General features: G+C 32.2%; 1 protein-coding gene across 1 annotated transcript; it reads right to left on the bottom strand.

Annotated features, from left to right (window-relative positions):
- Positions 1-1,427: 1,427 nt before the first annotated feature.
- Positions 1,428-3,888, bottom strand: LOC120211497 (plasmodesmata-located protein 6-like). The gene is made up of 3 exons (XM_039210026.1): positions 3,017-3,888; positions 1,909-2,031; positions 1,428-1,823 (listed from the first exon to the last, which is right to left on the bottom strand). Exons 1-3 carry the CDS (start codon positions 3,750-3,752, stop codon positions 1,813-1,815), a joined length of 870 nt encoding a protein of 289 aa, XP_039065957.1. The 5' UTR covers positions 3,753-3,888; the 3' UTR covers positions 1,428-1,812.
- Between the last annotated feature and the right edge of the window lie 13,017 nt (positions 3,889-16,905).

Here is a 16,905-nt window from a genome sequence, read left to right as displayed (position 1 = left end):
TAAGAGGAGAAATCGTAAACAAAAAAAAGAGTATTTCTGGATATTTAAATATACCAAGTTTGAATTGATGGAAGAGAGACGTTGATGGTGTAACAAAGTTATTAATTCATGAAATGGCCTAAAATATTATTTTCCCCCATTTAATTAACAAATTTCTAAGGGACTGAAAAGGAAGAAAAAACCTTTGTGGGGGACTGAAAAATAATAATAAAATTGCAAGGCAACAGGTCGGCACGTGTAAAGTGGTGATATGATTAAACCAATAAGTAAATGCAAAAGATTTGACGGATTGTACATGTAGCCAAAAGCAAGGGCTGAAAATGATGTTCAACATATGCCTTCGACATTACATCGCTTGATCTCCAAACCCTAATTCTTACAGCCCTCAAACTTTGTCATATCCTTCTACCTTTTGTTTTCGCCCTTTGTTTAAAGCCAGTCCTTATCTAATCCCTCCCCCCTCTATTTGTCTTGGTATAATTACACAAAAAGGGTCTTGGAATTTGCATTAGCGACGCCGATTATAATCCAACATCCCTTTGAGCCCACCTCTTTTCGTTGGGGAAAAAAAGTATGAAGAAAGGTGCCAAAAAGAATGAATTGTGGGATACAAGAAAAGAAATTGCAAAGTGACAAAGGGATCTTTATTTTGTATAATGGGACAGAGATTAAAGCTCTTGTGATAAAAAGGCAAAGCCGATATTAGTTTTGATAATTGATGAGAGAGAAAATTCTTAGCCGATTCATTAACTCTAACCCAGCCAATTATTGATCCATTAATTTAAATCAATATTTTAAAGATCTATTACATTTTTTCTTTAGGATAAGTTATATCGTTCCTCACTAAACTTTACTTTCTCATCTATTTTATTCATCGTACTTTTGATTTTTTTTAATTTATTCACTGAACTTTATAAATTGAATCATTTTGTTCACTATGTCGTTATTTTTCTAACGTTGTGATGATATGCCATTTTTTATTATTTATTATAAAATAATTGAAAACATAAAGGGTAAATTACACCATTCCTCACTGAACTTTACTCTCTCTCCTATTTTGCTCACCCAACTATAAAATAGAGAGAAAATGGGGGAAGAAGAGGATTCGAAATGACGTAGTTTTGGTGTATATTTGAGTTTTTCAAAACAACGTCGTTTCGATGCTTATGCCATGTCACGATGCCGTTAAAAAGTTAACGACAGAGTGAGCAAAGTGATTCGATCTGTAAAATTCAGTGATCAAATTATAAAAATTGAAAGTACGTTGAGTGAAATAGGATAGACAGTAAAATTCAGTTAGGAACCATGTAATTTATCCTTTTCTTTATTCACAATTTTTAAGATTTAAACTTTTAACGTTGTTTAAAAATTTAAACGCAGCATGAAGGTGATATCGAAAATTCTATTTTAGTTATTGCAAAACTATATAAAGTAAACAAATTATATGTAAATATAATATAAAAGTATAGACGAAGAATTCAAGCTTTTGCCAACCATATGCTATAAAGTAAGCAAAAGTTGTAATTACAGCCAACATATCCACCAATTACATCACCAGAAAGAACACTTGTTCCTTCTCCACTTTAAGTGTTCACTAATTATACACTCAGAAACAGGGTTTCGCCATGGTTGAAAATCTCAACTGGTCGCAGTTCTTAGGCTTTTTTCATCTTAGACCGCAACTTTCTCTTCACTTTGATCGAAGGCACCTGTTTCCGTACCATCAAAATGTAAAGAAAAATCGAAAATTACAGCTAAAGGATTCACCAGATTAAAAGGGTTTTTTGCTTGTATCCTTAGCAGCGTGTCTGTTTATTTACCACCTGCAAATTTTCAGATAAAAAATGTAAGAAAGGGTGAGAAAATTTCAAGAAGGTGATGAAGGTGAAAGTGAAAATTGTATTTTACCTTTGCCTTTCTCACAGAGCTTTGATAAAAATGATACAAAGAGTATGAGCAGAGCAACTGCGGCAATGAGTCCGATTAGAATTGCCAGTGTCTTCTCGATCTCATCGTCATCGTCGTTCGTATCTACGGTGTATAAAATTAATTTATTGGTATGGCCATGGGTGAATTATACAAATATGTGTAATGGACAACTAGTGGACATGTTATTGACTACATCTCCATCAAATTACTCCACAAAATTGGAAGCCACTTTAAAATTTTGCTACCGCACAAAAAAGAACTCACGATCTCAAGTAAGGATGGGCATGGGCTCGTCTCTAGACGGAACCATGAATTTATGTTAAGCAATGAAATTAAACTTATAAAATTTAAGGCGTGAAAACAAATTTTCAATAGAAAATACATAAAAAAATTAAATATATATAATAATTTTAAATTTTCAGGAGGTAACTGCCCTCACTCACCTCCTTCGGTCCATTATTGGTTCGATCGTGTAGCTTTTTAGTCAATCTTAATCTGATTTAAGTATTCTATCCTTTTATTTGTCATTTGACTCAATTCAAGTTTTGGGAGACTTCATCCAACTCAAAATTCAATTCAATTTTTAGGGATAAAAATTTGTACTTAATCCAATATAAATATAAATATAAATATAAATATATTTTTATTAAGTAAAACAAAGAGTCAATTGAAACCTATAAAGAGAGATATTCTTGTAATCATTTTTAAATATACAAAGAATAATTATTTTATTTTTTCAAACTAAGTCGGATAAAATATTTTTTACTTTACCTTGTTACATTCTTAAGAAAATCTGACCCAATCCAAATTTATTTATTTTTCTTAAAAAATCTCAAATCTATAGAATCGAATCAAATCCAAATCTTATATCCATCCCTAATCTCGCACATAAACGTGAATTGAAAAACCAAAACGTAAGAATTCACAATATTTTCAAATACTTGGACTCACCAAATAAATAATCATGAAAAGTTTTATATTTTAAGTTTCATGCAAAATTATATTAATTCTTTTAGAATAAAAAATTTGTTTTAACGTCGTTATTATGGTAATATTTTAGAGGTCGAGGTTTGAGGGAGCCCTTTACCATTTTGGCTATGGGAGTGGCTTCCACCTTCCGAGTACCGCACGTAGCACTTGGCTAAGTACATGTCACCCCATTTGGCCGCCGCGCACTCGGTTTTGAGCTGTCCGATCGCCTCCGATAAGCAATCTTCGCACTCGCTTGGACTCAAATCCCCAACGCACTGAGCCACACCCTGTAAATCCCCTGACCCGCCAACTCGGAACGGCTTGTATGTCCCATCACTCGATCCCAAGTAACCCAACATCGCATCACGACGAGTTGATCCGTCCGAGTAAGACGAACTCAACGGCCCACATTTTTTGACCGCCACAGTCTTGTCCTCCACGCCCAGGAAACTCGTATTGTCATACTTAACGAAACACCCCTCGAGTTGCAAAGCCCCACCAGTCGAGTCAAGGCAAAGAGTACCCAGTTGACTCACGGCTCTCGCCACACACCGGCCACAGTCACCTCCGTCGAGGTTGCCCCGGCACTGGAACAGGCCGTAGACAGTGTCCTGAGAGGCCGAGCCCGGTACCGTGAAGTTACTGTACGACGTGTACATGGCGGCGTTAACCAGGGAAGTGAGTACCGAATTCACGTTGGTCTCATAAGGCGAGCCCGACGTGTATCTAAGCTGCGAACAGCCACCGAAGACGAAGGAATCGGAGGCTGGATACGACGGCATAATCAAGAAAAACGATATAAAAAGAACAATAAAAAGAATCACCGACGTTTCTTTCGTCGCTAAAGCCATTGGGGAGGAAAAGAAGTGTTTGAAAGAGAGAATTTAGAAAGGGGAGTGAGGGATGGCTTAAAGGAGAGGCTTACGGAGTATTAAAAAACAAATGGACGACACTGTTTTGTGTGTTTGAGAACAGAGAGGATTGTTGCTTTGAGGGGAATTTACGTAAGGAGAACACTAGCTTCATATTTCACATGAATTTCCATTTTTTTTTCATATATTGTTATTATAACGATTATTACATCATTTTATCCATTTTTTTAAAAATATATTTTATTTTTAAAAAATATAAATGTGACACGTGCCACTTAATGATTTTTTAATGATAAGCACCTAAAAGTATAACGAAAAAAACTTTAAACATCTATTTTTAACGAAAAATTCTTTAAAAGTTAAAATGTTTTTGGAAGCATTCTTTATGCACTTATTTTTGTATTAAGCCATTTGATAATACTAAAGGACATAACAAGGATAAAACCATGGGGGCGAAATTGCTTAATGTTAAAAGTGATAGGGACCTAAGAAGTATTTAAACACTAAACATTTGATTCATCTAAAAACTAAAAATAATTAAGCCATAAAATCCGGAGACATGGCTTAATTTGACTAGCTTCTAAACTTATAGGTACCTAAAAGTAAATAGGGTAAAATACACCGAAGGTCATTGAACTATATTTAAATGAGCATTTTGGTCATAGAACTTTCTAAAGAAACAAAAATATCATTAAATTTACTGATCTATCACATAATAGTCGTTAAATTTTATCGAACATTTACAAAATGATAAACTAAATTATCAAAATTTTACATTTATTATGACATCACAACGATCATTTTAAACTTTTAAAAGTTCAATGACTAGAATGATCATTTTAATGTAGTTTAGTGACATTTATTGTACTTTAACCAAACAATCAAACCAATAAAGTTAGGGGTAGGACTTAATTTGACTAATCTTAAATCACACAAGATCTTAAAATAATTATACCATAAAAGCTGAGGGTAGGTCCCCTTCCACTATCAATGTGTCGAGAATACACTAAAAAATATAATAAGAATTTAACAAAAATTGGTTAATAGTGTAATCGATTAAACTTTTATAAAGCAAGTAGACAAACTAAACTCTTGGAATTATAAGTAAATGTAAGGATGGGCATGGGTCGGGTTATATCGATTTTTTGAAATAAAATCTGAACTTGATTCGATCCTACTCGAAATAATAAAAAATATTTGTTTATTTAATAAAAATAGTGATTTAATTGAAAAAATAATACATAAAAGGGTATTATTATAATTATTCTTAAATATATAAGGTAAAATTATACTTTTTTTCGAGTCGGATCAGATATTTTTCACCATAAACCAGAACCCGACTTGACCCGAACACCACCTTTAAAAAAACCCAATCGAATCCGATTTTTTTTTAAAACGATTCGGGTCGAAACTCGTCAGGTTCGGGTCCCATACCCATCCCTAAGTAAATGAATTAAATTTCAAAATTTTAAAGAAAAAAAAGGACTGAATGTATAATTAAACCTCTCTAATATTAGTAACATTTTAAGAACTATATATATGGAGGAGTAAAGTTTGTTTTTTAAATTGTAAGAGGCGATCATAAGGTAATATATATTCATAATTTTTCTTATCGATTGATAATGTATACACCTTGTAGATGCCATTGTTCAAATTCGATATCCAAAGGGAGATTAACGCTCCCCTTAATCTCCGAGTTCATATGATATGATCATGAGTAAAATTTGGTTCGAATCTTAACGATTGCGAACAAAACAAACTGGATTAAGAAGGTCGCACTTACCTCTGTAGTATCTAATCTAGATCAATCGATCAATAGATCGAATACCGATGGTTACACCAAAAATAAAATACCTATGTATGGAAAATTGTTGGTTTTAATAAAATTAGTTGGAAAATGACATGTGGTTGGGGGACCGGTAACGGTTGACCTGTTGAAAGAATGATGATAAAGATGACAATAGAAAGTGATAGCCCTAGCTAGAACCTTTAAAAAATAAAAAAATAATAATTAAACATAGAACCTTTAAATATATAATTGGGAAATATTAATTAAAAATAATTTAAACAAACATAAACAATTTTTATTTGTTTTTTATTTCCACTATAAAAAGTTAGATGTCCCTTTAGAGCCTAGACATGTGGTCATCTTATGGAGCCCTCCCAATAAAGCAATAGCCTTTTGAAAATACCCAAAAGCAGCATGGGATTTACTTATTACAATTGTAAATTAATAAAATGGGTTTAATACTTAAAATGTTGAATTAATTGTCATTTTTTTACTAATCACGTATATTTAATATATTGATCGATTAATTATGATCAAGTATTACAAAAGTCTATTATAAGAATGATCTTTCTAATTTATTTTATTTTATTTAGACCATCGAAAATTCAAATCACTAATATTATTTAAGAGATCTAATGTCTCATTCCATTAAACCGACTTATCATTGATAAGCAGTGTTTTTTACTCTCTATAAATCTACCTAGCTTTATTCAAATATGACTAATGAACGTATAAAATAATTGTTCATAGAAAAGTGGTTGGTATTGACTTTCATTCCTTTTATAAGTATAACATGTGAAAACATGAGAAATCAATTCCTAATATATATATATATGAATAGAATTTAGGGTAAATTACACATTTAGAATCTAAACTATCAATTTTGATCATTTTTGTACATAAACTTTCATTTTTTTCAAAATCATACTTAAAGTTTAGTTTTTGTTTCATTTTAGTACCCCATTCAAAATTTAGCGTTAAATTTTGAAAAGATTAAAAGTTTAGATACTAAAACGGACCAAAACTAATAATTTAGGTACTAAATGCGTTAAGTCTTTAACGGCGGGTACTAAAATGAAATGAAAACTAAACGTTAGGATGATTTTGAAAAAAATAAAAGTTTAGGTACTAAAATGAATCAAAATTGATAGTTTATGTACTAAATACATAGTTTACTCTAATATATATATATATATATATATATATATATATATATTTTGTAAATATGATTTGTATTAAATCAAACGCACCAGATCAGGTGAGTATCAGGACTCTTGAACAAGTTTAAAGATGTATTGATGAAGGGTCATTTTCCTTTGATATTGAAGAAGGGAACCTCTATGTTTGGTACACTAATGCTCCCATATTTATGAAAGTGCTTGAAAATTCATCTAAACTCCATTTTGACAAGGACTTTGATTGGGGTCACAAAATTTAATGCACCAACTAATTTTACTTTTCGCAATTACCTAGTTTTATATGCCCTTCTTAATTTATTCTTTTATTGGTATTCATTCTAGTGTAACTAGTAAAATATTTATCCTCAAAGTCAAATAAATTTGAACCATATAATTAAACCATGATATAGAAATTATTTTGTGTAGTGTTAGGGTATTTTTTAATCACAATAAAATGATACAAATCCTTTAAAAAGAGATTTTGTTAAAAGAATAAAACATTTAATGACCTTTATTTTATTTGATATTCCACCAAAGTCTAGGCGTTTGTACCCATAAAGCACCAAAAGAATCAATAATTACTTGTCATATACTGATTGACCAAATTTTACTGGTCTAAAACCCATTTGCTGATATGGACGGAAGGTGCGTATCACCAAATATGTCTTTCCTGGGTTTTCGTCCTAGCTGGCACCACGTGGGCAAAGCGCATATCACCATTCGCGTCTTCGCAAGGAAAACTGACACGCTACAGAAGGCGCATATCAATATCTACACCTTCCATTATTCACCTTGAATTATTAGGTACTCTATTATTACTCGAGCCTTAAAGTTTAATGACTCACCCATCCCCATTCCCTATAAATACCCCCAAATGCAAACATAAAACACACCAAAATTATTTTCACATTCTTTCTTCTATCAAGTTAAGTATATTTTATTATAGTTCTTAGAAGGTAATTTTTTTTATATTATATTTATTTATTTGACCAAATTTTTGTACTGACTATTTCAAATTATTTTTTGCGGTTGTAAAATGGAAGGAAGAATCAAATTTTGAGACATTTTGTCGATACGGTAACAATATTAAATTGTTTTATTTAATTTACTGTGATTTTTTTTTATTTTTAGCATTAGTTTATATTTTAATTTATATAATATTAATTTAATTAGGTGTATTTCAGCTATTATTTTTGAAGATATAAGACCCTCAATCTTTCAAACTTTCAAACTCTCAAAATGAGGCGTATTTAAACTATTGTTACTACAATGGAAAAATTCGGGAAAATGAAATCAACATTGTCTTCGCATCAGATTATTCTGTTAGAATATCCTTCAAGAGAAACATCACTTTGAGGAGATGATCACTAAAATTTCAAGAAAGGTTCATGTTGGAAGTATTAAAATATTGTCCTCACTTCAGTACAAATTTCCAACTACAGTATTTCTGTTAACTTATACTGCGTTCAAACTCTCCAATGACGATGATGTTGCTATGATGGTTGATTCTAAGAATAAAAATTTAGACGCTAATACAAAAATGTATGCGACATTTGTTGAAGTGTCTGCGGTTTATGGTATGTCATTATGTTACTATAGGCTGACTCAACAAGTTGATCACGTTGACAGCCCAACTCAAGTAATGTGTAATGATTTTAACTCGTTAATGGGAAATTCACATCTTAGTATCATCCTCTCAAGTTAAATGGGGAGACATTTATCAGCAACTTGTTACGATCTCAATCGAGGTGACTCCACGAAAAATCTGTATGACAACATCGCTTCCAGTTCAAGGGGAAAACATTTATCTACCAATTTCTTTAACTTGAATATGAGGATGCCCTCGACACAACAATCTATTTAGTACCTATTTGACACGATGCTATCAAGTTCCAGGGAGAAGCATTGAACTGCGAGCTTATTTGATCTCAATGTCGAGATGTCTACGACACATCACTCAGTTCAAAATCCGTATGACACTATGCCTTCAAGTTCAAGAGGAAGGCATTCAACTATCAGCTTGTTCAACCTAACTATCGACATCGCATATGAACCCTCATCTCCACCAGAAGAACCTCTTCGTGAGCCAAGTGCGAATAGTGCTGAGACTGGACTATTCGTTGAGCCACAATCACCACAGTTCAACATGAACTCCGGTGATGATGATATACATGAAGTTCATATAAATACGGTATACACTGAACCTCCAACACACATGTATGAAGTTGACTATGGTGCAATGTATTGGCCATAATTTGTGGATATGCCTAATGTTGGTGACTATGGATTTAACCCATCAGTCAATGATGATGAGTTATATATCGAAATAGAGTTTTCATCGAAAGAAGAAGTGATTGTTGTCATTAGGAATAACAACATTCGTAATTATGTTCACTCTAGAGTCGATCGATCGACCACTGAAAAGTTTGTCTGCTATTGTGTCCAACGTGATAATAGATGTAACTGGATGATTCGTGTATCGAAGAGGAAGAGGAAAAATAACATATGAGAACTAACAATATATAAAGGTCCTCATACATATTGTGCTAGGGAATCAACCAGAACCATCCAAACTTGGACTCCGACATTATCTGTCAAACCATCATGCTCATGGTCAAAAAAAGCTCCCATATAGCTATTGCGGTGCTGATTTCAACTATATAATCTCAATATGGATACACCGTCTCCTACAGGAAAGCATGGAAGACAAAGCAGAATACCATTAAAAAACTTCACGGTGAGTGGGATTCATCTTATAATGAACTACCAAGTTGGTTTAGGGTAGTGCGCAGACTGAATCCTGGGACAACAGTCGACTTCGAAACATTCCATGCATACCACAATGATCGAGTGATTCGTGATCGATGCCAATTCTACTTGTTTTTTTACTTATCTATAGTACATTAATGTTTTGAAATACTGTAAGCCCGTAGTCTAAATTGATGGGACATTCTTGTATGGAAAATACAAACAAGTTCTACTATTGGCAGTTGTCCAAGATGGTATCACGACATTATTTCAACTGCTTTTGCCCTTGTTGAAGGAGAATATGCATATTCTTAGGATTTTTCCTCAAAAACTTACGCTTACATGTTGTTACGAGGGAAAAAATTGTGTTATTTCAAATCGCGTAGCTGGGATCAAAGTAGCAATAAAGTGTTTGCGTTCAATGTAGCAACTATCATATGCCCAATATCGGTACTGTATCCGATATATTACCGCGAACTATCATGGAAAGTTCAAGAAGAATGATGCACACCAATTACTTGTGCGCATGGGTATGTCACAATTCCTAATTTCATTTCGCCCATCATTTTAATTTTTTATGGGATCTTAATAGTAAGTACTACATTTGAAGCTCAGGTTACTAACTACTTCCTCAAACGTTTGAGTTCATACTTCAAGATTTAGGAGTAAAAAACAAGCTAGGAAACAATTACATCAGCATCATCAATAAAGAAATGTGGACAAATGTTGTAACATCCCCAACTCGTACCCGACTCGGATACGAGTCCGAGGTGCCACATCGACTTTCCAAAACTTTTACATCCATAAAACGATATGAAACTTTAAACTTTTATTAACACAAAAACCATATTTACATAACTAAGTTCGACACGTTACAAAATTGATCAGAGCATGAGTAAATTACCCTTTTGTACATGCCAAAACTTTTAACTTAACAAAACACATACGAATAATTTTCTTATGATCTGATCCTTGAGTGAAGATATGCTGCTCCGCCAATACTTGGACTGCTCCTGTTGTTTTTCAGTACCTACGTGTAAATCACTTACACGCTAAGTCATAGACTTAGTGATGCATAATAAAATATAAAATAAAACTCTAGTTATTTAAACATGCATGAACATGTAATCTTGTAATGCCATACCAACAATCTAACATTAAATATAATGTAAGGTATACATATACCTATCACACATTGTTTCCATCGCAATCCTTACTATCATCTATATCTTGTAATTATAGTCTCTTATACCTAACCTTTTTAATCAACACCTGATTCATTTAACCTAGCAATACATACATCATCATATAAATCATACAATTTATATCACAAGATATATACAACACATGTTATTTCTTTATTAGCCCATGTACACATGTGAGAACTGTAGATATGTGAGCCTATTGAGGTTGTGCACTATGCTGTCACCACAGCTCGTATGAGGTCCCACTAGGGGCATATGAATTTGTCCTGAAGGGGACCACTATGTCCCGAAAGACCATGTAAAACCCTCGACTCCTAGCATGCCAACTATACCTCTAGCCCTCATGACATATAACATGGGCATTATTAGTTATCATTTCACATATTCACATATACATATCACTGTTCATATGATTTCATATTCATATGTCACTTATCTTATAACATTTCTCATGTGTTCATATAGCATATATATCATTTCACATATTAATATCGCATAAGTCATGTACTCAAGTAACTCATAATCATATATCTTCTCATAAATTCTTATATGATCATATGTATCTTTATACTCATTCACAGTTACCATAACATATATTCACATATATCATATAACATATGCAATAACCAATAACACACATATATCATGACAAACATATACTCATATTAATGCATATAAGTCATATCACACAATATCAATCCTAATCATTATTCTACTCATGCAATCATATATTTCAACATGTAGAAAATAAACATATCGCAAGTCTAATTTCCCATCGAGTCATATTTAATATATGTATGCACTCACCTTGGCCTCACTGACTATTAATTATTCCTATGACTTCATTCCTTTCGATCGAATTCTAACTCGGTGATTGTTCCAAAGCTTGCTCGATTTCGGTATCTACATAATCATACATGGATCCATATTAGTATTCTAATTGATATATTCTAATTGCTCACTCCTTAGACTAAAAGAAAGACTTATTACATCTTTAATTTAAGGTATGCATCGGTACACTCTGTAGTGCATCAGTACACTCTGTAGTGCATCGGTACATTCCTTAACTTATGCATCGTTGCACTAACTATGCATTGATACACAAATTACATTCGATGTTTTTATTCTAAGGGATGCATTGATGCACTCCTCATGCATCGAAGCACTAATTGCATTCAATGTTCATTTATTTGAGAGTGCATCGATACACATTGAAGATGCATCGATGCACATAACCAAGAAATTCCATTTTAAGCACGAAATTCACTTTCTTTTCATCTCAACTCTTCATCTTTCACCTCCTTTAATATCCCTAACTTGCATACACATACTTAAACTAATTTATACCCATTCAATATCTCTTAAACTTCAAAATTCAATCATCCACATAAATTTCAAGAATCTCACTCAAATTCCAACATGATCTAAATCCAATTTTAACACTTCATATTTCTTAATTCAACATTTGACAAGTCAAATTTATCTTCCAATTTAGTTTATTAACTAATCATCAAAATTTCACTTAAAAACTCCTTAACTTTAATTCCTCCCAATTCCTCTATTATTTGTTTTAATGCTAGCTTAAGCCTTACTTAGGCTTAAGTATCACTTAAGAATCATAAACCCGACTTAAATTCAATGAATAATTAATTGTTTAGAAAACTCACCTTATCAAGCTTGAGCTCACGACTGGAAGAGGATGAAGAAGAGAACTCTAGAAAGCTTCCTTTTTCTCCTTCATTCCCATGTGTAACCCATATATATCCCCACTTAATAATTATCTTTCCATCAAATTACCATTTTACCCTTCCATATTTCCTTCTTTAATATTTAAATCCTACACAACATTTTTCATGTGAGTCCCCAAACTTTCAATTTTTCTACTTTGACCAACAATTTCTAAAATATTTCAATTTAGTCACTAACCCGATATTGAGGATGTTACAAATGCATATGACGGTGGATGTCGATATGGACACATGACAATCAACTTGACTGAGGCTATCAATTCGACCTTAAATGGGGCACGCCATTTAGCAGTAATAGTTTTGGTTAAAACAATATTTTCATTTGGGAGCACTTTTTGCCAATCTCGAGGGACAAGCTGAAACTTGGATGCAAAGCAGTCATATTTATCACCCAAGATTAGTTGCAGATATACAAAAAAGAATTGATGCTTCAAATGGAATATCTGTAACAAGCTTCTCTCGAACCCATGAATTATTTCGTGTTAGAGAAATGCCACGAACTCTTCAATGGATTGAAGCTAACTCGTTTAGAGTTAATCTACAAGACAGGTGGTATGACTCTGGGTTTTTTTCAAACTACGAAGTATGCATGCTCCCATGTCATAGCGACTTGCTCTTATACCCTCAAGACTATAACCATTTTTTGGATCGCATATACTGACTTTCATAAGTATTTAAGGTATATTAATTTGAGTTTCCCCCATTGGTAATGATAAAGACCCAAATAAGGTTAAGAATTGGTTTTCGGTTGTACCAGATCCGTTCTTATTAAGGGAGACATGTCGTCCAAAATTCACTCGAATTCATTGTAATATGGATATTCGAGAGACATCCAAATAAAACAAAAGATGTGGGCATTGTAGAAACCTAGGCCACAATAGGAAAAATGTACATCTCTTTTATCATCACATAACCGTTGATACTGTGACAATGAAATTATTGTTTCTGAAATCTCAGTTTGTGTTATTTCATTTTCATTTTCCTTGCATTAATATCATTTGAGAATCACTAAGTAATGGGCTACTCAAGTAAAAATTAAGTAAAAAGTTTACAAACTAAATAATAAAAACAATTAAATAGAAACAATTAAATATAAACATTAAATACAAACGAAACAATTCAAATAATTAAATAATAAAAACATTAACAAACAAAATAAATAAAAAGTCCATAATTAAATAAAAATATTACATTTACTGATAAATAAAGAAAATTAAATAACAACATCACAAACTAAACAAATCTATCGATGTCTGCGTCTTAAATGTGTTCCATAGGGCGGTGGTTGTCTATTTCGATGAAGGTTTCTTCGTATAAGTTGTTATTCCTCCTTACTCTCGTCATCATCATCATCGACATTAGCATCTACATTTTAGTGATGAGGGACGAATGACAATGTAGCACCTCCATATAATAAGGACCATGGAGGTGTATGACTAATTATCTCACTACTCGTAGAAAACTATGAAAACTACGAAAACATCGACATCGATAACTACAAAAACTGGGCCGAATGTGTCTGAGTTTGTGGTGAAGCATCACCTGCCAAATAAGCAACATATGAAGCCCACGTTAGATCTACAGACATATAACTATAATATTCGTAAGGAGGTGTCATAAAACCCTACGGCAGTGGCATCTGATAAATGTAAGAAGGAGAGTGTTTTTTTGTGGTTTGAGAGTTATTTGAGGTGGTATTTATAGGGGAGGAGTAGGTGGTAATTAAGGGGGAGCAACGGACGGTTGGTGGGTATTTATGGAAGGCACAGATGGTGATTCGTGCCTTCTGTCGTGTGTCAGTTTTCCCTGCTAAGGTGCGGATGGTAATCCACGCTTTGCCTGCCTAGCGCCAGCTCGGAGGAAAGTCCAAGGAAGGCGCGTTTGGTAATCTGCGCCTTCCGTCCATGTCAGCAAATGGGTGTTAGATCGGTAAAATTTGGTCAATAAGTGTCTTACAGGTAATTATTGATTATTTGTTTGCTTTTTTGGTAAAAATGCCACAAGTCTAACAAGAATGGAAAAATTACAGCTTAGATACCTGGAGATTATCAATATTTTAATTTAAGTGTAATATTATATTCAAATTCAAACAACTCATTTAATAATCTTTTCAAAAATATACTACGGTTTTATTCATATATAATTTTACAATTTTTTTATATAATTAGTACAAATTTGTTATCCGAAGTTTCCTACCCTCTTTAAATAAAAATAGGTATTCGCCTTACAACTAAGACAATTGTGAATGGTGACTATTTAATTTACATTCAAATAGTTTAAAGGAAATATTTAATAAAATGATGCAATTATTTTTTTGAATTATTATATCAAATAATGTTAATGAAAAAATATTTTTACAAATGAAATTATATTGATGTCATGTGTTCTTATTGAATTATATAATTAAAGGGCACGTGACAGGTATACAATCGTAAAATATTTTTCTATCATCGATGTATAAAATAATTATCATTTTACTAATAACCAGTTAATCTTAATCTAGTAGGGTGAATCACTAGATTCTTAAGTAAGGTCGTGGGTTTAAATCTTAACGTTTACGCATATAGCAAATTGGGTTGAAAGGGTTACCCCATAATGAAACTTTGCAGAACTCGATCTGAATTAGTTGATTAATAGATCAGATACGAGTGATTAATTGAAAAAAATAATTATTATTTTTATATATAACTACTACTTTTCTTTTGAATGAAAAAATATTTTCCAATAATTCTTAACATTTTGGTAAGAATCTTCCTTTAATAATGTTAAAAGTAGTTGCTTCAAAAGACTAGTGGTAGTTGTTCAAAGTCTTTGGGTCATTGCTATGGAAAAGAAAATAAATGCTTGTATTAGAATTCAACGATCTTTTAAGTTTTCCATTGCCCAATTTTCAATTTATTCCTTCAAAATTTAAAAAATTCTTATAATGTTTTAGTTTTTAAAAATATTTTTAATTCTCTTCCTAAAACTTTTAAAAGTTTTCTTTAAATAAAAAAATTAGAATAAAAATCTTAATTTAGACCTATAATTTTTTTAAATATTTTTTAAAATGTATTGTATGTGTTATTGAATACGATGCGTGAAATTAACGAAAATGAAATGTTTATCAAAATGAAAATAATGAAGAAAGGGGAAGGTCACATTCAATAATTAAGTAAAATGTCCTTATTATAAATGTATATTTATCAAAGGCGATAAATGCTTTGTCATTTGCTTTTCTTATGTGCCCACAACACTTTTAGGTCTACGGGTTTAACCTCCGACCAAACTATTGTCATTTTGCTAGATTAGATAAGGTTTAAGAGCAAGCTGCATCCCCAACAAATGCCCCTCTGCCCTTTCTATCACCCCCTTTGATTTAGGGTTGGATCATGCCATGTCCCTCCACTTTGTAGCTGGCATGTAATCATAATAATAAAGCAATACATACCCTCCATTGTCTGTATGTATGTATACATTATACATGTATGCGCACGAACCAAGAGACTTTGATGGTAAATGAATTATTGTTATTTCTTGAAGTTTAGGGTTTAAGCATCAGGAATGCTAATGGTATGAGCGTTCAATGTCAAATGGTTAAAAATTATCTTTGAACATATATTGTCTTGTACTTGTCCCAGATTAATTTAGAAAGAAAAAAACATTATACATGTATGCACTTGTGCCATGGTTATGGTGTCTCTTGGCACACAACATTTTGTTGCCAATCATGGCTCTTGGAACCAAATTATTGGGGTTTGATGAGTTGAGGATAAACTTTGAATAATGATTGGAGCCCATCTATGGTATCTTATACTATAATTTTCAATGTTCTTTGAAACACAAAACTTTCAAATATAATAATTCTAAAAAATATACAAATTATTAGTCGACTTGTATTTTAAATCATCAGTTTTCTGGGTTCAAATCTGTTTTTAAACCTAATATATTTATCCATATCAACACTTAAGTATACACAATATATGTCAACTCAACACCTAAGTACATGTATATATGCCACGTAATAATTAAACATAAGTAAAAATATCATGTTAGTAACAAACGTTGACAATCGATGGATGATCAAAAAGATTTTGTAAAGGATTATGGATGATCAGGTTTGAGATTGTGCTTAAAATATAATATAATGTATATGATCATATTCTAATTGTCCGAAAATTATGTTGTTGGAATGGATGTTGATTTCATTTCAATTGATGGAGTCAAAATCAGACAAGAAGTGCATGTGAGGAGGGAATGGGTAATTAGAAAAGCAAACATTATTAAAGATTTGATCGATTATTTTTAATAGAAAAAGTTTAGGTATGGGTAGTTCCTCTAATCTAGGATAAGGGTATACCTAAGATACAATTGATATTTATATAAGAATTTAATGATCGTCTACCAAGAATGACAGTGATAAGATTCGAACTTAATCTTATAAATCTAAATTTCTGAATCCCAACTACTTGGATCAATCCCGGT

This window comes from Hibiscus syriacus, unplaced genomic scaffold (genome assembly GCF_006381635.1).
Source record: "Hibiscus syriacus cultivar Baekdansim isolate YM2019G1 unplaced genomic scaffold, ASM638163v2 tig00109972_pilon, whole genome shotgun sequence".
In the NCBI taxonomy this organism is placed as follows: Eukaryota; Viridiplantae; Streptophyta; class Magnoliopsida; order Malvales; family Malvaceae; genus Hibiscus; species Hibiscus syriacus.
This window is presented reverse-complemented; position numbering and strand designations above follow the sequence as displayed.

Excerpts from the sequence above, each read along its gene's own strand:
- LOC120211497 (XM_039210026.1), bottom strand. The coding sequence starts at position 3,752 with ATGGCTTTAGCGACGAAAGAAACGTCGGTGATTCTTTTTATTGTTCTT. Across the intron at positions 2,032-3,016 it reads CCACTCCCATAGCCAAAATG|ATACGAACGACGATGACGAT; the intron begins GTAAAGGGCTCC and ends TATACACCGTAG.